This window comes from Leptodactylus fuscus, chromosome 11 (assembly GCF_031893055.1).
Source record: "Leptodactylus fuscus isolate aLepFus1 chromosome 11, aLepFus1.hap2, whole genome shotgun sequence".
NCBI lineage: Eukaryota > Metazoa > Chordata > Amphibia > Anura > Leptodactylidae > Leptodactylus > Leptodactylus fuscus.
The window spans coordinates 88069695-88096243 of record NC_134275.1 but is presented as its reverse complement, the minus strand read 5'-3'; the positions used below and the strand labels follow the sequence as shown (position 1 = coordinate 88096243).

Sequence of the window (26549 nt, the reverse complement as noted above, 5' to 3'; positions counted from 1 at the left end):
CTGCCATCTTGTACGTATGAATGGGGTAAGCTGGCCTTGTATTGTTAATCTAGTTGGATGGATGAATGGATGGATGGATGGATGGATGGATGGATAGATAGAAAGATGAATAGATAGATAGAAAGATAGATAGGAGATAGATAGATAGATAGATAGATAGATAGGAGATAGATAGATAGATAGATATATAGATAGATAGATAGATAGATAGATAGATAGGAGATAGATAGATAGGAGATAGATAGATAGATAGATAGATAGATAGATAGATAGATAGATAGATAGGAGAGATTGATAGATAGATAGATAGATAGATAGATAGATAGATAGATAGATAGATAGATAGATAGGAGATAGATAGAAAGATAGATAGATAGATAGATAGATAGATAGATAGATAGATAGATAGATAGATAGGAGATAGATAGATAGATAGATAGATAGATAGGAGATAGATAGATAGATAGATAGATAGATAGATAGATAGATAGGAGATAGATAGATAGATAGATAGATAGATAGATAGATAGGAGATAGATAGATAGATAGATAGATAGATAGGAGATAGATAGATAGATAGATAGATAGGAGATAGATAGATAGATAGATAGATAGATAGATAGATAGATAGATAGGAGATAGATAGATAGATAGATAGATAGATAGATAGATAGATAGATAGGAGATAGATAGATAGATAGATAGATAGATAGATAGATAGGAGATAGATAGATAGATAGATAGATAGATAGGAGATAGATAGATAGATAGATAGATAGATAGATAGGAGATAGATAGATAGATAGATAGATAGGAGATAGATAGATAGATAGATAGATAGATAGATAGGAGATAGATAGATAGATAGATACATAGGAGATAGATAGATAGATAGATAGATAGATAGATAGATAGATAGAAGATAGATAGATAGATAGATAAATAGGAGATAGATAGATAGATAGATAGATAGATAGGAGATAGATAGATAGATAGATAGATAGATAGATAGATAGATAGGAGATAGATAGATAGATAGATAGATAGATAGATAGGAGATAGATAGATAGATAGATAGATAGATAGATAGATAGGAGATAGATAGATAGATAGATAGATAGATAGATAGATAGGAGATAGATAGATAGGAGATAGATAGATAGATAGATAGATAGATAGATAGATAGGAGATAGATAGATAGATAGATAGATAGATAGATAGATAGATAGGAGATAGATAGATAGATAGATAGATAGATAGATAGATAGATAGATAGATAGAGCCATCTAAATAAATCTTCTTACCTACCACTTTTGGATGCTTCAGCATGATTAGGAACCCATACCTCAGAGTGGAACCAACTGTTTCGGTTCCAGCGAAAAAAATATTGACTGTTGTCTTCAACATTGTCTCATAGTTGAAGTGAGAATTTGGGTTTTTCTTTTCCTTTAAAGGGAATGAATACAGTTGAGTTAGAGTCCATCATCTGGAGTTACACAAGAAAGCACAGTATATATCTATGTATGTGGGCACAGTCAGCATATACTCTATGTACAATTACTGAAATCAGGGAACGGAACACAGACCAAATACCTCTCTGTGGCCTGACACTGGGTCATGTTCTAATTCAGTGCACAGTGGCAGGGATTTATTAAGACTGGTATTTGCTGCCCTAGTTTTGATCAATTGTCCTGCTGGAACGAGATACATTGGGATTAATAAGAATAAGCCCATGCTTCTTAATCATTTTGGCGCTTCTTGAAGGGTCCTGTACACCAAAAACTGGTGTGTAATAAATTTCCACAGAATTTCTAGATTTGAGACATAACAAAACCAAACCATCCTGAACAAACTAAAGTGATCATCACAACATGTGCAGTATAATATTATACTCTGCAGTCTCTTCATACCCCAACGTATATTTGGTGGCCCAGGGGCCTCTTCATGGTATCTGGAGCTCTCGTTGTGATGTCCTGCACCCAGAGTCACTGATGAGGCCTGTGATTGGGCCATATGAGTCACATGGACTGAGTATTATGACATCATGATACTCAGCATGTCCATGTGACCACTGAGGCCCATTTATGGCGTCAGCAGTGACCCTGGGCACATGACTTCATCTATTAGGCAGAGAGAGAGAGAGCACTTCATGACATGAGGAGGCTTAAAAGAGGTGAAGGAAGGTGAATATAGGTCTTTTTTTTACTCCTCCCATGGGCTTCTACTGGGGTTGAGCCGATCTTGAGATTTCAGGATCGATTTTAAAATCCAATTTCCGATCATTTTCCAGCAAATCCCGATCCTGATCGCGATCGTGAAATTTTGCTTGGTTGCCAATTGGGATCCGATCTTTCCCGATCCTAATCGCTCAACCCTGATGGTATATTATGTGTACAGTAGGGTTGAGCTGATCTTGAGATTTCAAAATCCGATTTTCGATCATTTAACAAGTTGATCCTGATCGTGAAATTTGCCCGATCGCTGATCGGGATCCGATCTTTCCCAATCCCGATCGCTCAACCCTAGCCTCTACCTATTAAATTCTGGAATTTTTTCACTTCCAGTTCTATCTGAACTTGTTCGACCTCAAACAAATCAAAGACCTGAGAGTTACCTGATCCCAAAACAAAATAAATCTTAAGGCACTACTTGTTTAATAAAATTTCACATGAACAAAATGAACTAAGCGACACAGGTATGACTTCCCCCAGTAGTCAAATATCTGATTCCGAGTAGAATGAAGCTCCAACATTGGAAACTTTTCCATAAATTACTGGGAAGAAACAGAATCTGGTAACTCGGACACTTACTTGCTCAATCTTTATCAGAAAACAGTCAATGAAGTCGCGAAGATTATTTGGGTCAAGAGTTTCTTTATTCATTCGGAGTCTCTTGGCCACAAATGCCCCAAGTTTCACGTAGTTTTTATAGATTTTTCTGTGCGGACCTGGAATGTGCTTCATGATTTTTGGAAATACGAACAGAAGCTACAAAAAGAATAAGAAAAAAATAGATCACGAATGGAGAACAACCTAAATAAATGGTGGTGAAAATTCTAAATTGTATCTAACCTGCCCCCATGTGGAGCTCATGAGGTGCCAACTGTTGTTGATGAGGTAGAGCAAAGTCAGAAATTCTTCATCTCGATAGTCAAACCTCTCCCCGAAGACCAGAGAGCAAATTATATTGGAGCCGGCTGAGCTGAAGCCGAAAGTTGGGTCCAAAGGCTTTCCTGTTAATGACGTGATACATTACAATACAGGACTGTATTTTATCTTCACTCTTAGGCTGAGGCCCCACGTTGTGGAAATGCAGATTTTTTCGTTACAGATTTTGTTGGAGCCAAAGTCAAGAGTGGCTACAAATGGAAAGGGAAATCTTCATTCTACTTCATTCTACTTCATTCTACACTATAGGAAGCTTTTATTGTTCTACCTTTTGCCACTCTTGGCTTTGGTTCAAAAAACCACAACAAAAACTGCAACAAAGAAAAGCTGTGTCTCCGCAACGTGGGGCTTTAGCTTTATATTGATTATTTTACTAGTGAAAAAGGAGATTTCACTGGGATTCCCATCGTACATGTTACGGACAATATATTAGTATCATATGACACCAAGTCGGAAATAAATGTTGGTCATGAAACCTTCCAGTGCTATCACTGAGAGGTTTTCATAGCTTCCATTTATTTCAAAGTAGAGTTTGTTGGTTCCTTTTTCATTGGTGGTGGCTCCAGTACTAGACCATCAGCCCGGGGACAGTGGAGTCGGAGTGGTTGGTTAGTTTTGCGTGGAATCAGAACAACTTTACTGATTCCAAACTTTGGCTTCAAAATAAAATTCTGATTTTTTTTGTAAATTATATTACAGAATTGTGTTGTCTAATTAATTCTATACATCATTTGTTACATATTTACTTTTGTTCTTTTCCTAAATTAGACAAATTTCACTGCACCTGTCCAACCAGGTTAAGGAGTCAGAGGGGTATGGAAAATTAGGGGAGTCAGTGGTTTGGTCTACAACCATATAGCAAGTCCTACAGCGATGTGTGTGATCAAACACTGTTCTATTGACTTGTATAGAATTGTCACAGGTTATCAGTCCTCAAGGGAATGGAGCACTGGCTGAGGATGTGTCCCAAACCGGTGCTTTATTCTTAAAGGGCATTCGGGGCACATTTACAGACCCCTATTCTCACCTAATTGGTCCCCGTGATCAGACCCCAAATGCTTAGACATTAATCTCCTGCCCTGTGCAGAGGGAATATGGGAACATCATGGAAAATCCCAATAACTCCTATAGAAGATTCATTCTCTATTGACCCCACACAGACCATTGGCGAACCTTCACTCTTTCTGAACTCCGCTATCAGATATTGCGCCTCTTCTTTCACTCTCTCCTCCAGGCTTCTTTTTCCCATTCCAAAGTTCTTCAAAGTAGAGATAGCAAATCGGCGAAGTTGCCTCCATCTTTCTCCAGTCCCGTAAACAATACCTTAATAGAGATACCATATGTTCAGTGCTTGGGTGAAAAGCCGAGAAAACCCACAAGAGACTTACAAATGCCAAAGACGTGGCCCTAGGACAAGAACAAGGGGCTGCAGGGTAATGCTGCTAACCACTGAGCCACTGGGCTCCCCATTGCATCGGATTGTGTTTCTTATTCGCTAGTATACTTTATGCTGTGCATATTGTTATCTTAGGCTCCCAACATGTACATTCAATGTCTCTGTAACCTAAGTTAGGCTGGAAAGGGTGCATATAACATATAATAGAAGGGTGCCTATAGTATATAACAGAAATAGAGCATATAACATATACTAGATAGGGTGCATATAATATATAATAGAAGGGTGCCTATAGCATATAACATGTACTAGAGAGGGTGCATATAACATAGTCCAGAAAGGATGCATATACCATATACTAGAAGGGTGCCTATTAGAGATGAGCGAACAGTGTTCTATGGAACTCATGTTCGATCGGATATTAGGCTGTTCGGCATGTTCGAATCGAATCGAACACCGCGTGGTAAAGTGCGCCATTACTCGATTCCCCTCCCACCTTCCCTGGCGCCTTTTTTGCTCCAATAACAGCGCAGGGTAGGTGGGACAGGAACTACGACACCGGTGACGTTGAAAAAAGTAGGCAAAACCCATTGGCTGCCGAAAACATGTGACCTCTAATTTAAAAGAACAGCGACGCCCAGCTTCGCGTCATTCTGAGCTTGCAATTCACCGAGGACGGAGGTTTCCGTCCAGCTAGCTAGGGCTTAGATTCTGGGTAGGCAGGGACAGGCTAGGATAGGAAGGAGAAGACAACCAACAGCTCTTGTAAGAGCTAAATTCCAGGGAGAAGCTTGTCAGTGTAACGTGGCACTGACGGGCTCAATCGCCGCAACCCAGCTTTCCCAGGATCCTGAATGGAATACACTGTCAGTGTATTCCCGTATACCCGATATATACCCCGATACCCGTTCCAACGGTGTGCCCCCCCACCTTCACCCCAGAAATACCCTGCAAGTCCCCTAGCAATAGAATTGGGGCTATATACACCCACAATTTTTACTACTGGTATACAGTGCCATTGTCTGACTGGGAATTCAAAGAATATATTGGGGTTATAAATACCCTCATTTCTTGCTACTGCCATATAGTGCCAGTTTCTGACTGGGAATTCAAAGAATATATTGGGGTTACGTGCACCCACAATTTTTACTACTGGTATACAGTGCCATTGTCTGACTGGGAATTCAAAGAGTATATTGGGAATACAAATACCCTCATTTCTTGCTACTGCCATATAGTGCCAGTTTCTGACTGGGAATTCAAAGAATATATTGGGGTTACGTGCACCCACAATTTTTACTACTGGTATACAGTGCCATTGTCTGACTGGGAATTCAAAGAGTATATTGGGAATACAAATACCCTCATTTCTTGCTACTGCCATATAGTGCCAGTTTCTGACTGGTAATTCAAAGAATATATTGGGGTTACGTGCACCCACAATTTTTACTACTGGTATACAGTGCCAATTTCTAACTAGGAATTCAAAATGCGCAAGGCTCCCGGAAAGGGACGTGGACGAGGCCGTGGGCGAGGTCGGGGGAATGGTTCTGGGGAGCAAGGTAGCAGTGAAGCCACAGGGCGTCCCGTGCCTACTCCTGTGGGGCAGCAAGCATTGCGCCACTCCACAGTGCCAGGGTTGCTTGCCACATTAACTAAACTGCAGGGTACAAACCTTAGTAGGCCCGAGAACCAGGAACAGGTCTTGCAATGGCTGTCAGAGAACGCTTACAGCACATTGTCCAGCAGCCAGTCAGACTCTGCCTCCTCTCCTCCTATTACCCAACAGTCTTGTCTTCCTTCCTCCCAAAATTCCGAAGCTTTACAGAACAATAACCCAAACTGTCCCTGCTCCCCAGAGCTGTTCTCCGCTCCTTTCATTGTCCCTCAACCTGCCTCTCCACGTCACGATTCCACGAACCTAACAGAGGAGCATCTGTATCCAGATGCTCAAACACTAGAGTCTCCTCCATCTCCGTTCGATTTGGTGGTGGATGACCAGCAACCCACCCTCATCGACGATGATGTGACGCAGTTGCCGTCAGGGCATCCAGTTGACCGGCGCATTGTGCGGGAGGAGGAGATGAGACAGGAGTTGGAAGAGGAAGTGGTGGATGATGAGGACACTGACCCGACCTGGACAGGGGGGATGTCAAGCGGGGAAAGTAGTGTGGATGTTGAGGCAGGTGCAGCACCAAAAAGGGTAGCTAGAGGCAGAGGCAGAGGTCAGCAGCTTAGGCGAAGCCAGGCCACACCCGGAATCTCCCAAGATGTTCCAGTTCGTACCCAGCCCCGAAAAACTCCCACCTCGAGGGCACGTTTCTCGAAGGTGTGGAGTTTTTTCAAGGAATGCGCCGAGGACAGATATAGTGTTGTCTGCACAATTTGCCTCTCGAAATTGATTAGGGGCTCTGAGAAGAGCAACCTGTCCACCACTTCAATGCGCCGTCATTTGGAATCCAAGCACTGGAATCAGTGGCAGGCAGCAACGGCAGGACAAAGGCCGCCTGCCGTTCACGCCACTGCCACTGCCTCTGCCTCTGCCACTGCCACTGCTGACTGTGCTGGTGTTAGGATCACATCTTCCATCTTGTATTCTGTCAGCCATTTTGTAAGCTTTTTCTTATATAAGCTTCATAAGGATGTCTGTTTAGAGTTTAAGAGACCCCTTTAGGGGATAAGGTGTGTGGAATGTTGATGGTTGGGTTGTAACTCCTTATCTGTTTGTGGTGAGAATCTCATAACAGGTTCTATAACCAGTTGACCCTTAGCCACAGACCGGACTGGACAGATAGCATGTGATCATTATCTCTCGTGCTGTGATATATACATCTAGAATTAGTGTAAGATGTTGGTTTACACATAAATATTGTAAATTCTTCTGTATGTCATGAGAAAGGTCATCCCAGGTTGGAGTATAGTAATGAGATGCAGAACTTATCCAATAGTCATGTGCCACAGCTTATGTATAACCAATCGGGTCAAAGTCCAACCTGCTTATGTTTGTATAAATGCTAACTTTCTGTAACAATGAATCAGAATCCATTTTGATACACGACCACCATGTGTCTTGTGGTTCTCCAGGCTAAGATGGCGGAGGCCGATCTTGGCCTGTTAATTAATTTTCCTTTACAGACAGCATATCTCTGGGGTATTATGATTTGACCTCAACAGAAATTGGCGCTTCCAACGTGCGGCTTGAGAGATGAGGAGACGGTTTGCTGATCCCCCGGACGACCAGATTACAGGAGTGCTTGGAAATACAGATCCAACAAAGTCAGCGCTGCAAGGTAAGAGCTTTAATCTTACCAGTTTGATCTGTGTTTCTAAGAACTTTTGTTTTCCTGTCCGAGTGTGAGGTAAACACATATGTTCCTTATATAGATAGCTCAAGCTTTTTGCAAAGAACCTAAAAGAATATATTGTCTGTAAAGGGGGTGGGAAATGTTATACCTCATTCTTTGTATACTGTCCATGCTGTGATTTGATTGATACATCTGTTATAAAGTGTATAGGGAGGCATAGAAGGGAGAGTCAGTCTCCATCCGTAATACTGAGTGATTGAAAAGTCCTTGTTTAAGCACTAAGGACTGAGTAGAATCCGCGCAAGTACGTGTAAAGATTCAGGGGTGTTCAGAATAGGTTTTGCCTTGAGCACAGATACCGGAAACTTGTACATTAGAGATTAGTTCAGTGAAAACAGAGTGACTGTTTGGGAGATCCCACTAAGAGAGGTCAGTATGTATGACCCTCGAGTAGTCAAGGGTGACCCTCTATTGTCTTAATTGCCCTAGAGGGGTGGGAAGCTCACAGCTGACTGGCCATCAGCTAGTATGGGGAAGGGACCCTCTGAGATATGGTACACCCCATATGAACTAATAGAGAGAGAGAGAAAAAGTTGCCGCCCGAGAAAAAGAAAAAAAAAAAAAAAGAATAAATAAAAATCCTTAAGAGAGCAGGGGTTCCTAAGAACAGGATTGTTTGATAGTAAATTTTGGGAACCAATGGAGATTAGAGCATGCAGGACAGATACAGGAGCATAAGTTACAAAGGGATATGTGCTCTAATTGAAGAAACAGAATGGGGGGAGTGCAGAGTCAGCCGGTATGGAAATCAGCCCAAAAGATAGTTTAAGGAAAGAGCAGGTAGAAATGGAGGTGAGAAACTGCTGATAAGATGTTGGATAGTTGGATAAACATTAAGTAAGGAATGGTTACAGAAATAAGGTATTCAGTGTTTGTATATTTTCCTTAGTGTAAGGGACTGTATAGTGAGCCCCCACTCACAGTCCAGATAAAGGGTTAAATGTGGTCTGCATTGTGATGTTAGCACTATATATGAGTGGTAACTAGATAAAGATATAGGGAGAGTCCGCTGAAGTATATTGTGGCAGACTACTCACCAAGGTAGTAGATTCTGGGTGAAACCAGGTCTATAATGCTTTGAAAAACACCATGATTGTTGAAGCATTTATGTAAGGAAAAATGGCAGAAAAAGATCAGACGCTCCTGTGTGTCTCTAATGGAGGTCAGGATAATTCACAATGAAGGTCAGGCCTCCCCCCCCCCACCACCACCTCCTATTGTCCTCTGTATATCCACAGCAGAGGTATACAGGAGACAGGTTTTGCTAGGATTCAACAGAAGGGGGGAGGGGAGACACGGCAGGTAGCTAAGATTTCAGCTATGAGTGATACAATGTAACATCATTGGTATAATGTATGGAGAATTAGGAATATATGGTTTAATAATTTGTAACTGTATAATGTAAGCTGTTTTTAGAAATGCCAGTATTTGATTTTTAAACCTTGTGTAACAGTGGTAAAAACTTTGATTGGAATCTCATAAAGAAAAAAATGTTAAAATTCTGGCAGTTGGCCCTTAAGGCAAATCTCAGATATAGTGTAAGAGTTTCTGAGCATCTGTAGCAACTAGATGAGTGGGGTCTGCCATGGAAATATTCGAAGACTGCACAGAAATATTAATATGTAATGTTGGTATCAGTATTGGCTGTTTAAATCATATTTAATGTCTTTAGAATTGGATTAATGGCATAAATGTTAGATAATCATTATTATGTTTATTTTTCAGTGATACACATTGAAGATGAAGCCATCTAATGATTTGTTTGTTTATTTTTCCTCAATATTCAGCTGTGCAGGAATTATAACTAACCCTGTGATTATTTGTAGGAAAAGAACAATAAGATGATATCACTGTACAAAATATATGAAAATTGACAAGTTCTTTATGACTTAATGGATGTGTGTGTGTCTGGAGCTCCAGTGTGAAGGTTGCATGTATGTATGAAGTAAATGGGCCCATATGTGTTACATGTACATGCTCTGTTTGCCTATGTCTGTATTGTTACATTTTCAGTCTCCACAGGGAGCAGATGAAGATATTGATAGCCCCACAGAGGGTGGTGATAAGTAGATATGAGTTCCTTTCCATCGTTGAATATATATACAGTATATGTCTTCTGGTGAATATGAGATGTACTTGATATACCTTGTACATGTGCTATGTACTCAATGTTTATTGGTTATGGGTTTATACTATAAATCTATGAATGTTAACAATCGGGAATTATTTTGTGAAAAAAAGTTTTATCTAATTAATGAATTAGTTTGTAATTCTGGAATAATTAGAAGTTTTAGAGAACTGAATTTATTTGGGATTGTCTAAACAAGCTGCTGGGATATGTAGTACTACAGGTATAACAAGTTTGGGAAAAGCCAGCTCAGCTGCTTCCATGATAAGACACAAGGGTTGCTTGCAGTGGAAACAAAGATAACAATCTCAGACTGCAGTGTCTTATTTATGTCTTCTAATGTAAGCTTTGCATTCTGTGCTGCACTACAAGTCCCATCTAAACCTGTTAACAATAGTTTCAGGGGAGGAAAAAGTCAGATAACTTAAAATTAATTTTATTTTTGCTAATTTGGTTATGTAAATGATGAATCTATTGTTAACTCTGATAAGAGTTCTTTCATTTTAGATGATTCTCGATTTAGGAATGATGGTGGATTCTGCACCAGATATGTCATGGTCACTGAATATGAGGTAAACCAAGGGTAAAACCAAGCACAAGTAGAACCATTATAGAACTGTATGGGTCTCAGCTCATGAAGCTGAACTAGAAGCCATCACTGAGACAGGGTACAAGGCCTGAGGGTAGGTGTTTGATATAGTGGGACTATGGTCCAATCTGGAGAGCGAGAGCTTTCTGTAGGGTTAATGTGAAGCCTAAAAGGATTTCCAGGCTGTTCAGGTAGTGATGGACCCTGCTGCTGCCCCCACACAGGTGGGTATAGTCAGAAGTCATGGCACACACCAAGGCTGATATGAAAGAAAGTAGAGGTAACATGTGGGAAGACACTGCCACTAACCCAGCTGCAGAGGCCTAGGGGATATGCTTTACTGATAATTGGTCACTATACTAGGCCCAAAAACCCCTTTTAGCTCTCTTTTCAGGTTTTACAACACTGAAGCACCAAAAATGGTCCAGGACTGAAAGAGGATGTACAAGTCCTGATCTCCGGTGGTAAGAGAGTATTTTTACTGATAGCATTTGTCCCCCACTGATGGCATAAGCAGCTCATTTCTAAGTGCACTGTTTAGTAGTAGCCATGTGTGACCTGGTGAGCGGAGGATGGGCGGCTGCAGGATTTAGTATCACTACTGACAGATATATGTGAGCCTGCATGACATGTGGTAAGTGCAAAGTAGGCCAAAAAGTGAAAAGTGTTTTTTTTAGCCATGCCCAGAGCCCTTGTACCTGTTCCAGAGATTGCAGGATAACTATATGCTATAACTATAACTTTAGTAACTACTAAAGGTGAGACGGTATAAGTACGTGCTTGTGTGTATAGTTATTTCTCTTCAGGATGGCCCGGGGCATATCTGGTGAAGAAAGCCATCACAAGCGGGCTGCAGATACTGAAGATGTAGTGTGTCACTTGTATTTGTATTTTCTGTAAGGTACCCTCCTGACAGAAGAATTGGTTTTAACCCATAGCAAACTTTCTTTGGGTCAGCCCCTAGGTTAGAGTTGTATTATGGTGTACTGACTGACTATGTGATGTCTTGGCAAAAACATTTGACTAATGTATGGCTTTGAGTTTTCTCCTCCCTCTCAGATTTTAAGTTAGTGGACGGGACCTATTCATTTGAACCAAGAGATTGATGACACATGAGAAATCCTCTTGAACCAAGATTTGATGATTCCCTTCAAGTGCTGCTAACTACTAATACTTCTATGAGACTTGACGGAAAGCCTAACTGTATCCATGCTTCACATTGCAAAGAAGTCTCTACACACAGCGATGAAGATTCTCCTGATGTTACTGTTATAGATTATTCTGGCGATAAGCCTGCATAGAACATTTGACAATGAGTGGGACAATAAGTTTTTTTCTTTAAACATCATATGATCTTGAATGAAGATTTGAATGTGTCAGCCTGTAGGATATGTACTCATAGCCCCATATTAGCCTCAGTCATGTTATATATAGCTGTTTTCATAACACAACAGGAAATGTTTGAAGTAATGATACATAGTGTTTGAAAAATACAAAGCAGACTGAAAATAACAGGCCAGAACTATGATTGAGATTAATTTGGAATACAGGAACATATGAGGGGAATCTGGAAAGGTCCAGCAGTAGACGTTAAGTCACTGAAGTACCTAAATATGAATTCCTGTATCCAATTATCTCAAAATGGGGGAATTGTTAGGATCACATCTTCCATCTTGTATTCTGTCAGCCATTTTGTAAGCTTTTTCTTATATAAGCTTCATAAGGATGTCTGTTTAGAGTTTAAGAGACCCCTTTAGGGGATAAGGTGTGTGGAATGTTGATGGTTGGGTTGTAACTCCTTATCTGTTTGTGGTGAGAATCTCATAACAGGTTCTATAACCAGTTGACCCTTAGCCACAAACCGGACTGGACAGATAGCATGTGATCATTATCTCTCGTGCTGTGATATATACATCTAGAATTAGTGTAAGATGTTGGTTTACACATAAATATTGTAAATTCTTCTGTATGTCATGAGAAAGGTCATCCCAGGTTGGAGTATAGTAATGAGATGCAGAACTTATCCAATAGTCATGTGCCACAGCTTATGTATAACCAATCGGGTCAAAGTCCAACCTGCTTATGTTTGTATAAATGCTAACTTTCTGTAACAATGAATCAGAATCCATTTTGATACACGACCACCATGTGTCTTGTGGTTCTCCAGGCTAAGATGGCGGAGGCCGATCTTGGCCTGTTAATTAATTTTCCTTTACAGACAGCATATCTCTGGGGTATTATGATTTGACCTCAACACTGGCGATGCACTCCAGAGGACGAGCCAGGACACCACTTCATCTGCCTCCGCCACTTTGTTGACTTCTACCTCATCCTCCCCTGGTCCTGTCTTATCTCCTTCTCCTGCACCATCAAAGGCACCATCAGGCGTTTCTTTACAACAACCCACCATCTCTCAGACATTGGAGCGGCGGCAGAAATACACTGCTAACCACCCACACGCGCAAGCCTTGAACGCCAACATCGCTAAACTGCTGGCCCAGGAGATGTTGGCGTTCCGGCTTGTTGAAACTCCCGCCTTCCTGGACCTGATGGCAACTGCGGCACCTCGCTATGCCGTCCCTAGCCGTCACTACTTCTCCCGGTGTGCCGTCCCCGCCTTGCACCAGCACGTGTCACTCAACATCAGGCGGGCCCTTAGTTCCGCGCTTTGCACAAAGGTCCACTTGACCACCGACGCGTGGACAAGTGCATGCGGACAGGGACGCTACATTTCACTGACGGCACACTGGGTGAATGTAGTTGAGGCTGGGACTGCTTCCCAAACTGGCCCGGTGTACCTCGTCTCCCCGCCTAACATTCCTGGCAGGGACACGAGAAGAACACCCCCCTCCTCCTCCTCCTCTACCGCCTCCTCCTCCGCCACCGCCTCCTCCTCCGCCACCGCCTCCTCCTCCGCTGTTAGATTGACCCCAGCTACGAGTTGGAAACGTTGCAGCACTGGCGTTGGTAGACGTCAGCAGGCTGTGCTGAAGCTGATCAGCTTGGGGGACAGACAGCACACTGCCTCCGAGGTGAGGGATGCCCTCCTCGATGAGACGGCAATATGGTTTGAGCCGCTGCACCTGGGCCCAGGCATGGTCGTTTGTGATAACGGCCGGAACCTGGTAGCAGCTCTGGAGCTTGCCGGACTCCAACATGTTCCATGCCTGGCCCACGTCTTCAACCTAGTGGTGCAACGTTTCCTAAAGAGCTACCCCAATGTTCCAGAGCTACTGGTGAAAGTGCGGCGCATGTGCGCCCACTTTCGCAAGTCGACAGTAGCCGCTGCTAGCTTAAAATCTCTCCAGCAACGCCTGCATGTGCCACAACACCGGCTTTTGTGCGACGTCCCCACACGCTGGAACTCAACGTTTCAGATGTTGAATAGAGTGGTTGAGCAGCAGAGACCTTTGATGGAATACCAGCTACAAAACCCTAGGGTGCCACAAAGTCAGCTGCCTCAGTTTCACATCCATGAGTGGCCATGGATGAGAGACCTTTGTGACATCCTACGGGTCTTTGAGGAGTCCACAAGGAGGGTGAGCTCTGAGGATGCGATGGTGAGCCTTACAATCCCGCTCTTGTGTGTTCTGAGAGAATCCCTGATTGACATCAGGGATAACTCAGATCACACAGAGGAGTTAGGGATAGCATCCGATCCGTCACAGCTGGAGAGTAGGTCCACACATCTGTCCGCTTCACTGCGTTTAATGGAGGAGGAGGAGGAGGAGGAGGAGGAAGAAGAGTTGTCCGATGATGTGATGGTGATACAGGAGGCTTCCGGGCAACTTCGAATCGTCCCATTGTTGCAGCGCGGATGGGTAGACATGGAGGATGAGGAGGAAATGGAGATTGAACTTTCCGGTGGGGCCAGAGGAGTCATGCCAACTAACACTGTGGCAGACATGGCTGAGTTCATGTTGGGGTGCTTTACAACCGACAAGCGTATTGTCAAAATCATGGAGGACAACCAGTACTGGATCTTTGCTATCCTTGACCCCCGGTATAAAAACAACATCTCGTCTTTTATTCCGGTAGAGGGGAGGGCCAATCGCATCAATGCTTGCCACAGGCAATTGGTGCAGAATATGATGGAGATGTTTCCAGCATGTGACGTTGGCGGCAGGGAGGGCAGTTCCTCCAGTAGGCAACCAAGTTCTCACCGGTCCACACAAACGAGGGGCACACTGTCTAAGGTCTGGGACACCTTGATGGCACCCCCTCGCCAAAGTGCCGCCACGGAGGGTCCTAGTGTCACCAGGCGTGAGAAGTATAGGCGCATGTTGCGGGAATACCTTTCCGACCACAGCCCTGTCCTCTCCGACCCCTCTGCGCCCTACACGTATTGGGTGTCGAAGTTGGACCTGTGGCTTGAACTTGCCCTATATGCCTTGGAGGTGCTGTCCTGTCCTGCCGCCAGCGTCCTATCTGAGAGGGTGTTCAGTGCAGCCGGTGGCATCATCACTGACAAGCGCACCCGTCTGTCAGCTGAGAGTGCCGACCGGCTCACTTTGATAAAAATGAACCACCACTGGGTAGAGCCGTCATTTTTGTGCCCACCTGTGTAAAGCACCCCAACATGAAACTCCATGTCTGTACTCAACCTCTCCAATTCCTCCGCATCCTCATACTCATCCACCATAAGCGTTGCACAATTCTGCTAATACTAGGCTCCCTCCACCCTGATTTCCCCCAACTCTGCTGGTTAGAGGCTCCCTCCACCCTGATTTCCACCAACTCTGCTGGTTAGAGGCTCCCTCCACCATGAATTTGCCCAAACTGGGCTGTTTAGAGGCTCCCTCCACCATGAATTGGTCCAAACTGGGCTGGTTAGAGGCTCCCTCCACCATGAATTTCCCAAAACTTGGCTGTTTAGAGGCTCCCTCCACCATTAATTGGTCCAAACTGGGCTGGTTAGAGGCTCCCTCCACCATTAATTGGTCCAAACTGGGCTGGTTAGAGGCTCCCTCCACCATTAATTGGTCCAAACTGGGCTGGTTAGAGGCTCCCTCCACCATGAATTTCCCAAAACTTGGCTGTTTAGAGGCTCCCTCCACCATTAATTGGTCCAAACTGGGCTGGTTAGAGGCTCCCTCCACCATGAATTTGCCCAAACTGGGCTGTTTAGAGGCTCCCTCCACCATGAATTTGCCCAAACTGGGCTGTTTAGAGGCTCCCTCCACCATGAATTGGTCCAAACTGGGCTGGTTAGAGGCTCCCTCCACCATGAATTTCCCAAAACTTGGCTGTTTAGAGGCTCCCTCCACCATTAATTGGTCCAAACTGGGCTGGTTAGAGGCTCCCTCCACCATGAATTTGCCCAAACTGGGGTGGTTAGAGGCTCCCTCCACCATTAATTGGTCCAAACTGGGCTGGTTAGAGGCTCCCTCCACAATTAATTGGTCCAAACTGGGCTAATTAGAGGCTCCCTCCACCATGAATTGGTCCAAACTGGGGTGGTTAGAGGCTCCCTCCACCATTAATTGGTCCAAACTGGGCTGGTTAGAGGCTCCCTCCACAATTAATTGGTCCAAACTGGGCTAATTAGAGGCTCCCTCCACCATGAATTGGTCCAAACTGGGGTGGTTAGAGGCTCCCTCCACCATTAATTGGTCCAAACTGGGCTGGTTAGAGGCTCCCTCCACCATGAATTTCCCAAAACTTGGCTGTTTAGAGGCTCCCTCCACAATTAATTGGTCCAAACTGGGCTAATTAGAGGCTCCCTCCACCATGAATTGGTCCAAACTGGGTTTTTTAGAGGCTCCCTCCACCATTAATTGGTCCAAACTGGGCTGGTTAGAGGCTCCCTCCACAATTAATTGGTCCAAACTGGGCTAATTAGAGGCTCCCTCCACCATGAATTGGTCCAAACTGGGTTTTTTAGAGGCTCCCTCCACCATGAATTTGCCCAAACTGGGCTGTTTAGAGGCTCCCTCCACCATGAATTGGTCCAAACTGGGCTGTTTAGAGGCTCCCTCCACCATGAATTTGCCCAAACTGGGCTGTTTAGAGGCTCCCTCCACCATGAATTGGTCCAAACTGGGCTGGTTAGAGGCTCCCTCCACCATGAATTTCCCAAAACTTGGCTGTTTAGAGGCTCCCTCCACCATTAATTGGTCCAAACTGGGCTGGTTAGAGGCTCCCTCCACCATGAATTTGCCCAAACTGGGGTGGTTAGAGGCTCCCTCCACCATTAATTGGTCCAAACTGGGCTGGTTAGAGGCTCCCTCCACAATTAATTGGTCCAAACTGGGCTAATTAGAGGCTCCCTCCACCATGAATTGGTCCAAACTGGGTTTTTTAGAGGCTCCCTCCACCATTAATTGGTCCAAACTGGGCTGGTTAGAGGCTCCCTCCACAATTAATTGGTCCAAACTGGGCTAATTAGAGGCTCCCTCCACCATGAATTGGTCCAAACTGGGTTTTTTAGAGGCTCCCTCCACCATGAATTTGCCCAAACTGGGCTGTTTAGAGGCTCCCTCCACCATGAATTGGTCCAAACTGGGCTGGTTAGAGGCTCCCTCCACCATGAATTTCCCAAAACTTGGCTGTTTAGAGGCTCCCTCCACCATTAATTGGTCCAAACTGGGCTGGTTAGAGGCTCCCTCCACCATTAATTGGTCCAAACTGGGCTGGTTAGAGGCTCCCTCCACCATGAATTTGCCCAAACTGGGCTGGTTAGAGGCTCCCTCCACCATGAATTTCCCAAAACTTGGCTGTTTAGAGGCTCCCTCCACCATTAATTGGTCCAAACTGGGCTGGTTAGAGGCTCCCTCCACAATTAATTGGTCCAAACTGGGCTAATTAGAGGCTCCCTCCACCATGAATTGGTCCAAACTGGGCTGTTTAGAGGCTCCCTCCACCATGAATTGGTCCAAACTGGGCTGTTTAGAGGCTCCCTCCACCATGAATTGGTCCAAACTGGGCTGGTTAGAGGCTCCCTCCACCATGAATTTCCCAAAACTTGGCTGTTTAGAGGCTCCCTCCACCATTAATTGGTCCAAACTGGGCTGGTTAGAGGCTCCCTCCACCATGAATTTGCCCAAACTGGGCTGTTTAGAGGCTCCCTCCACCATGAATTGGTCCAAACTGGGCTGGTTAGAGGCTCCCTCCACCATGAATTTCCCAAAACTTGGCTGTTTAGAGGCTCCCTCCACCATTAATTGGTCCAAACTGGGCTGGTTAGAGGCTCCCTCCACCATGAATTTGCCCAAACTGGGGTGGTTAGAGGCTCCCTCCACCATTAATTGGTCCAAACTGGGCTGGTTAGAGGCTCCCTCCACAATTAATTGGTCCAAACTGGGCTAATTAGAGGCTCCCTCCACCATGAATTGGTCCAAACTGGGTTTTTTAGAGGCTCCCTCCACCATGAATTTGCCCAAACTGGGCTGTTTAGAGGCTCCCTCCACCATGAATTGGTCCAAACTGGGCTGGTTAGAGGCTCCCTCCACCATGAATTTCCCAAAACTTGGCTGTTTAGAGGCTCCCTCCACCATTAATTGGTCCAAACTGGGCTGGTTAGAGGCTCCCTCCACCATGAATTTGCCCAAACTGGGCTGTTTAGAGGCTCCCTCCACCATGAATTGGTCCAAACTGGGCTGGTTAGAGGCTCCCTCCACCATGAATTTCCCAAAACTTGGCTGTTTAGAGGCTCCCTCCACCATTAATTGGTCCAAACTGGGCTGGTTAGAGGCTCCCTCCACCATGAATTTGCCCAAACTGGGCTGTTTAGAGGCTCCCTCCACCATGAATTGGTCCAAACTGGGTTTTTTAGAGGCTCCCTCCACCATGAATTTGCCCAAACTGGGCTGTTTAGAGGCTCCCTCCACCATGAATTGGTCCAAACTGGGCTGGTTAGAGGCTCCCTCCACCATGAATTTCCCAAAACTTGGCTGTTTAGAGGCTCCCTCCACCATTAATTGGTCCAAACTGGGTTTTTTAGAGGCTCCCTCCACCATGAATTTGCCCAAACTGGGCTGTTTAGAGGCTCCCTCCACCATGAATTGGTCCAAACTGGGCTGTTTAGAGGCTCCCTCCACCATGAATTTGCCCAAACTGGGCTGTTTAGAGGCTCCCTCCACCATGAATTGGTCCAAACTGGGCTGGTTAGAGGCTCCCTCCACCATGAATTTCCCAAAACTTGGCTGTTTAGAGGCTCCCTCCACCATTAATTGGTCCAAACTGGGCTGGTTAGAGGCTCCCTCCACCATGAATTTGCCCAAACTGGGGTGGTTAGAGGCTCCCTCCACCATTAATTGGTCCAAACTGGGCTGGTTAGAGGCTCCCTCCACAATTAATTGGTCCAAACTGGGCTAATTAGAGGCTCCCTCCACCATGAATTGGTCCAAACTGGGGTGGTTAGAGGCTCCCTCCACCATTAATTGGTCCAAACTGGGCTGGTTAGAGGCTCCCTCCACCATGAATTTCCCAAAACTTGGCTGTTTAGAGGCTCCCTCCACAATTAATTGGTCCAAACTGGGCTAATTAGAGGCTCCCTCCACCATGAATTGGTCCAAACTGGGTTTTTTAGAGGCTCCCTCCACCATTAATTGGTCCAAACTGGGCTGGTTAGAGGCTCCCTCCACAATTAATTGGTCCAAACTGGGCTAATTAGAGGCTCCCTCCACCATGAATTGGTCCAAACTGGGTTTTTTAGAGGCTCCCTCCACCATGAATTTGCCCAAACTGGGCTGTTTAGAGCCTCCCTCCACCATGAATTGGTCCAAACTGGGCTGGTTAGAGGCTCCCTCCACCATGAATTTCCCAAAACTTGGCTGTTTAGAGGCTCCCTCCACCATTAATTGGTCCAAACTGGGCTGGTTAGAGGCTCCCTCCACCATTAATTGGTCCAAACTGGGCTGGTTAGAGGCTCCCTCCACCATGAATTTGCCCAAACTGGGCTGGTTAGAGGCTCCCTCCACCATGAATTTCCCAAAACTTGGCTGTTTAGAGGCTCCCTCCACCATTAATTGGTCCAAACTGGGCTGGTTAGAGGCTCCCTCCACCATGAATTTGCCCAAACTGGGGTGGTTAGAGGCTCCCTCCACCATTAATTGGTCCAAACTGGGCTGGTTAGAGGCTCCCTCCACAATTAATTGGTCCAAACTGGGCTAATTAGAGGCTCCCTCCACCATGAATTGGTCCAAACTGGGTTTTTTAGAGGCTCCCTCCACCATGAATTTGCCCAAACTGGGCTGTTTAGAGGCTCCCTCCACCATGAATTGGTCCAAACTGGGCTGGTTAGAGGCTCCCTCCACCATGAATTTCCCAAAACTTGGCTGTTTAGAGGCTCCCTCCACCATTAATTGGTCCAAACTGGGCTGGTTAGAGGCTCCCTCCACCATGAATTTGCCCAAACTGGGCTGTTTAGAGGCTCCCTCCACCATGAATTGGTCCAAACTGGGCTGGTTAGAGGCTCCCTCCACCATGAATTTCCCAAAACTTGGCTGTTTAGAGGCTCCCTCCACCATTAATTGGTCCAAACTGGGCTGGTTAGAGGCTCCCTCCACCATGAATTTGCCCAAACTGGGCTGTTTAGAGGCTCCCTCCACCATGAATTGGTCCAAACTGGGTTTTTTAGAGGCTCCCTCCACCATGAATTTGCCCAAACTGGGCTGTTTAGAGGCTCCCTCCACCATGAATTGGTCCAAACTGGGTTTTTTAGAGGCTCCCTCCACCATGAATTTGCCCAAACTGGGCTGTTTAGAGGCTCCCTCCACCATGAATTGGTCCAAACTGGGCTGGTTAGAGGCTCCCTCCACCATGAATTTCCCAAAACTTGGCTGTTTAGAGGCTCCCTCCACCATTAATTGGTCCAAACTGGGCTGGTTAGAGGCTCCCTCCACCATTAATTGGTCCAAACTGGGCTGGTTAGAGGCTCCCTCCACCATTAATTGGTCCAAACTGGGCTGGTTAGAGGCTCCCTCCACCATGAATTTCCCAAAACTTGGCTGTTTAGAGGCTCCCTCCACCATTAATTGGTCCAAACTGGGCTGGTTAGAGGCTCCCTCCACAATTAATTGGTCCAAACTGGGCTAATTAGAGGCTCCCTCCACCATGAATTGGTCCAAACTGGGGTGGTTAGAGGCTCCCTCCACCATTAATTGGTCCAAACTGGGCTGGTTAGAGGCTATCTCCACAATTAATTGGTCCAAACTGGGCTAATTAGAGGCTCCCTCCACCATGAATTGGTCCAAACTGGGTTTTTTAGAGGCTCCCTCCACCATTAATTGGTCCAAACTGGGCTGGTTAGAGGCTCCCTCCACAATTAATTGGTCCAAACTGGGCTAATTAGAGGCTCCCTCCACCATGAATTGGTCCAAACTGGGTTTTTTAGAGGCTCCCTCCACCATGAATTTGCCCAAACTGGGCTGTTTAGTGGCTCCCTCCACCATGAATTGGTCCAAACTGGGCTGGTTAGAGGCTCCCTCCACCATGAATTTCCCAAAACTTGGCTGTTTAGAGGCTCCCTCCACCATTAATTGGTCCAAACTGGGCTGGTTAGAGGCTCCCTCCACCATGAATTTGCCCAAACTGGGCTGGTTAGAGGCTCCCTCCACCATTAATTGGTCCAAACTGGGCTGGTTAGAGGCTCCCTCCACCATGAATTTGCCCAAACTGGGCTGGTTAGAGGCTCCCTCCACCATGAATTTCCCAAAACTTGGCTGTTTAGAGGCTCCCTCCACCATTAATTGGTCCAAACTGGGCTGGTTAGAGGCTCCCTCCACCATGAATTTGCCCAAACTGGGGTGGTTAGAGGCTCCCTCCACCATTAATTGGTCCAAACTGGGCTGGTTAGAGGCTCCCTCCACAATTAATTGGTCCAAACTGGGCTAATTAGAGGCTCCCTCCACCATGAATTGGTCCAAACTGGGTTTTTTAGAGGCTCCCTCCACCATGAATTTGCCCAAACTGGGCTGTTTAGAGGCTCCCTCCACCATGAATTGGTCCAAACTGGGCTGGTTAGAGGCTCCCTCCACCATGAATTTCCCAAAACTTGGCTGTTTAGAGGCTCCCTCCACCATTAATTGGTCCAAACTGGGCTGGTTAGAGGCTCCCTCCACCATGAATTTGCCCAAACTGGGCTGTTTAGAGGCTCCCTCCACCATGAATTGGTCCAAACTGGGCTGGTTAGAGGCTCCCTCCACCATGAATTTCCCAAAACTTGGCTGTTTAGAGGCTCCCTCCACCATTAATTGGTCCAAACTGGGCTGGTTAGAGGCTCCCTCCACCATGAATTTGCCCAAACTGGGCTGTTTAGAGGCTCCCTCCACCATGAATTGGTCCAAACTGGGTTTTTTAGAGGCTCCCTCCACCATGAATTTGCCCAAACTGGGCTGTTTAGAGGCTCCCTCCACCATGAATTGGTCCAAACTGGGCTGGTTAGAGGCTCCCTCCACCATTAATTGGTCCAAACTGGGCTGGTTAGAGGCTCCCTCCACCATGAATTTGCCCAAACTGGGCTGGTTAGAGGCTCCCTCCACCATGAATTTCCCAAAACTTGGCTGTTTAGAGGCTCCCTCCACCATTAATTGGTCCAAACTGGGCTGGTTAGAGGCTCCCTCCACCATGAATTTGCCCAAACTGGGCTGTTTAGAGGCTCCCTCCACCATGAATTGGTCCAAACTGGGTTTTTTAGAGGCTCCCTCCACCATGAATTTGCCCAAACTGGGCTGTTTAGAGGCTCCCTCCACCATGAATTGGTCCAAACTGGGCTGGTTAGAGGCTCCCTCCACCATGAATTTCCCAAAACTTGGCTGTTTAGAGGCTCCCTCCACCATTAATTGGTCCAAACTGGGCTGGTTAGAGGCTCCCTCCACCATTAATTGGTCCAAACTGGGCTGGTTAGAGGCTCCCTCCACCATGAATTTGCCCAAACTGGGCTGGTTAGAGGCTCCCTCCACCATGAATTTCCCAAAACTTGGCTGTTTAGAGGCTCCCTCCACCATTAATTGGTCCAAACTGGGCTGGTTAGAGGCTCCCTCCACCATGAATTTGCCCAAACTGGGGTGGTTAGAGGCTCCCTCCACCATTAATTGGTCCAAACTGGGCTGGTTAGAGGCTCCCTCCACAATTAATTGGTCCAAACTGGGCTAATTAGAGGCTCCCTCCACCATGAATTGGTCCAAACTGGGTTTTTTAGAGGCTCCCTCCACCATGAATTTGCCCAAACTGGGCTGTTTAGAGGCTCCCTCCACCATGAATTGGTCCAAACTGGGCTGGTTAGAGGCTCCCTCCACCATGAATTTCCCAAAACTTGGCTGTTTAGAGGCTCCCTCCACCATTAATTGGTCCAAACTGGGCTGGTTAGAGGCTCCCTCCACCATGAATTTGCCCAAACTGGGCTGTTTAGAGGCTCCCTCCACCATGAATTGGTCCAAACTGGGCTGGTTAGAGGCTCCCTCCACCATGAATTTCCCAAAACTTGGCTGTTTAGAGGCTCCCTCCACCATTAATTGGTCCAAACTGGGCTGGTTAGAGGCTCCCTCCACCATGAATTTGCCCAAACTGGGCTGTTTAGAGGCTCCCTCCACCATGAATTGGTCCAAACTGGGTTTTTTAGAGGCTCCCTCCACCATGAATTTGCCCAAACTGGGCTGTTTAGAGGCTCCCTCCACCATGAATTGGTCCAAACTGGGTTTTTTAGAGGCTCCCTCCACCATGAATTTGCCCAAACTGGGCTGTTTAGAGGCTCCCTCCACCATGAATTGGTCCAAACTGGGCTGGTTAGAGGCTCCCTCCACCATGAATTTCCCAAAACTTGGCTGTTTAGAGGCTCCCTCCACCATTAATTGGTCCAAACTGGGCTGGTTAGAGGCTCCCTCCACCATTAATTGGTCCAAACTGGGCTGGTTAGAGGCTCCCTCCACCATTAATTGGTCCAAACTGGGCTGGTTAGAGGCTCCCTCCACCATGAATTTCCCAAAACTTGGCTGTTTAGAGGCTCCCTCCACCATTAATTGGTCCAAACTGGGCTGGTTAGAGGCTCCCTCCACAATTAATTGGTCCAAACTGGGCTAATTAGAGGCTCCCTCCACCATGAATTGGTCCAAACTGGGGTGGTTAGAGGCTCCCTCCACCATTAATTGGTCCAAACTGGGCTGGTTAGAGGCTATCTCCACAATTAATTGGTCCAAACTGGGCTAATTAGAGGCTCCCTCCACCATGAATTGGTCCAAACTGGGTTTTTTAGAGGCTCCCTCCACCATTAATTGGTCCAAACTGGGCTGGTTAGAGGCTCCCTCCACAATTAATTGGTCCAAACTGGGCTAATTAGAGGCTCCCTCCACCATGAATTGGTCCAAACTGGGTTTTTTAGAGGCTCCCTCCACCATGAATTTGCCCAAACTGGGCTGTTTAGTGGCTCCCTCCACCATGAATTGGTCCAAACTGGGCTGGTTAGAGGCTCCCTCCACCATGAATTTCCCAAAACTTGGCTGTTTAGAGGCTCCCTCCACCATTAATTGGTCCAAACTGGGCTGGTTAGAGGCTCCCTCCACCATGAATTTGCCCAAACTGGGCTGGTTAGAGGCCCCCTCCACCATTAATTGGTCCAAACTGGGCTGGTTAGAGGCTCCCTCCACCATGAATTTGCCCAAACTGGGCTGGTTAGAGGCTCCCTCCACCATGAATTTCCCAAAACTTGGCTGTTTAGAGGCTCCCTCCACCATTAATTGGTCCAAACTGGGCTGGTTAGAGGCTCCCTCCACCATGAATTTGCCCAAACTGGGGTGGTTAGAGGCTCCCTCCACCATTAATTGGTCCAAACTGGGCTGGTTAGAGGCTCCCTCCACAATTAATTGGTCCAAACTGGGCTAATTAGAGGCTCCCTCCACCATGAATTGGTCCAAACTGGGTTTTTTAGAGGCTCCCTCCACCATGAATTTGCCCAAACTGGGCTGTTTAGAGGCTCCCTCCACCATGAATTGGTCCAAACTGGGCTGGTTAGAGGCTCCCTCCACCATGAATTTCCCAAAACTTGGCTGTTTAGAGGCTCCCTCCACCATTAATTGGTCCAAACTGGGCTGGTTAGAGGCTCCCTCCACCATGAATTTGCCCAAACTGGGCTGTTTAGAGGCTCCCTCCACCATGAATTGGTCCAAACTGGGCTGGTTAGAGGCTCCCTCCACCATGAATTTCCCAAAACTTGGCTGTTTAGAGGCTCCCTCCACCAATAATTGGTCCAAACTGGGCTGGTTAGAGGCTCCCTCCACCATGAATTTGCCCAAACTGGGCTGTTTAGAGGCTCCCTCCACCATGAATTGGTCCAAACTGGGTTTTTTAGAGGCTCCCTCCACCATGAATTTGCCCAAACTGGGCTGTTTAGAGGCTCCCTCCACCATGAATTGGTCCAAACTGGGCTGGTTAGAGGCTCCCTCCACCATGAATTTCCCAAAACTTGGCTGTTTAGAGGCTCCCTCCACCATTAATTGGTCCAAACTGGGCTGGTTAGAGGCTCCCTCCACCATGAATTTGCCCAAACTGGGCTGTTTAGAGGCTCCCTCCACCATGAATTGGTCCAAACTGGGTTTTTTAGAGGCTCCCTCCACCATGAATTTGCCCAAACTGGGCTGTTTAGAGGCTCCCTCCACCATGAATTGGTCCAAACTGGGCTGGTTAGAGGCTCCCTCCACCATGAATTTCCCAAAACTTGGCTGTTTAGAGGCTCCCTCCACCATTAATTGGTCCAAACTGGGCTGGTTAGAGGCTCCCTCCACCATTAATTGGTCCAAACTGGGCTGGTTAGAGGCTCCCTCCACCATTAATTGGTCCAAACTGGGCTGGTTAGAGGCTCCCTCCACCATGAATTTCCCAAAACTTGGCTGTTTAGAGGCTCCCTCCACCATTAATTGGTCCAAACTGGGCTGGTTAGAGGCTCCCTCCACAATTAATTGGTCCAAACTGGGCTAATTAGAGGCTCCCTCCACCATGAATTGGTCCAAACTGGGGTGGTTAGAGGCTCCCTCCACCATTAATTGGTCCAAACTGGGCTGGTTAGAGGCTATCTCCACAATTAATTGGTCCAAACTGGGCTAATTAGAGGCTCCCTCCACCATGAATTGGTCCAAACTGGGTTTTTTAGAGGCTCCCTCCACCATGAATTTGCCCAAACTGGGCTGTTTAGTGGCTCCCTCCACCATGAATTGGTCCAAACTGGGCTGGTTAGAGGCTCCCTCCACCATGAATTTCCCAAAACTTGGCTGTTTAGAGGCTCCCTCCACCATTAATTGGTCCAAACTGGGCTGGTTAGAGGCTCCCTCCACCATGAATTTGCCCAAACTGGGCTGGTTAGAGGCCCCCTCCACCATTAATTGGTCCAAACTGGGCTGGTTAGAGGCTCCCTCCACCATGAATTTGCCCAAACTGGGCTGGTTAGAGGCTCCCTCCACCATGAATTTCCCAAAACTTGGCTGTTTAGAGGCTCCCTCCACCATTAATTGGTCCAAACTGGGCTGGTTAGAGGCTCCCTCCACCATGAATTTGCCCAAACTGGGGTGGTTAGAGGCTCCCTCCACCATTAATTGGTCCAAACTGGGCTGGTTAGAGGCTCCCTCCACAATTAATTGGTCCAAACTGGGCTAATTAGAGGCTCCCTCCACCATGAATTGGTCCAAACTGGGTTTTTTAGAGGCTCCCTCCACCATGAATTTGCCCAAACTGGGCTGTTTAGAGGCTCCCTCCACCATGAATTGGTCCAAACTGGGCTGGTTAGAGGCTCCCTCCACCATGAATTTCCCAAAACTTGGCTGTTTAGAGGCTCCCTCCACCATTAATTGGTCCAAACTGGGCTGGTTAGAGGCTCCCTCCACCATGAATTTGCCCAAACTGGGCTGTTTAGAGGCTCCCTCCACCATGAATTGGTCCAAACTGGGCTGGTTAGAGGCTCCCTCCACCATGAATTTC

General features: G+C 46.3%; 1 protein-coding gene across 1 annotated transcript in view; it reads right to left on the bottom strand.

The window, feature by feature from the left end:
• LOC142185608 (cytochrome P450 2F3-like) overlaps nucleotides 1–26549 on the bottom strand; it is a 47527-nt gene that overhangs the window by 17414 nt on the left and 3564 nt on the right. Inside the window, exons 3-6 of the mRNA XM_075261035.1 lie at nucleotides 4342–4491; nucleotides 3073–3233; nucleotides 2812–2988; nucleotides 1306–1447 (exon numbers count right to left, since the gene is read on the bottom strand). Coding sequence (XP_075117136.1) covers nucleotides 1306–1447; nucleotides 2812–2988; nucleotides 3073–3233; nucleotides 4342–4491 — 630 coding nt within the window. The remainder of the gene's footprint in view (nucleotides 1–1305; nucleotides 1448–2811; nucleotides 2989–3072; nucleotides 3234–4341; nucleotides 4492–26549) is intronic.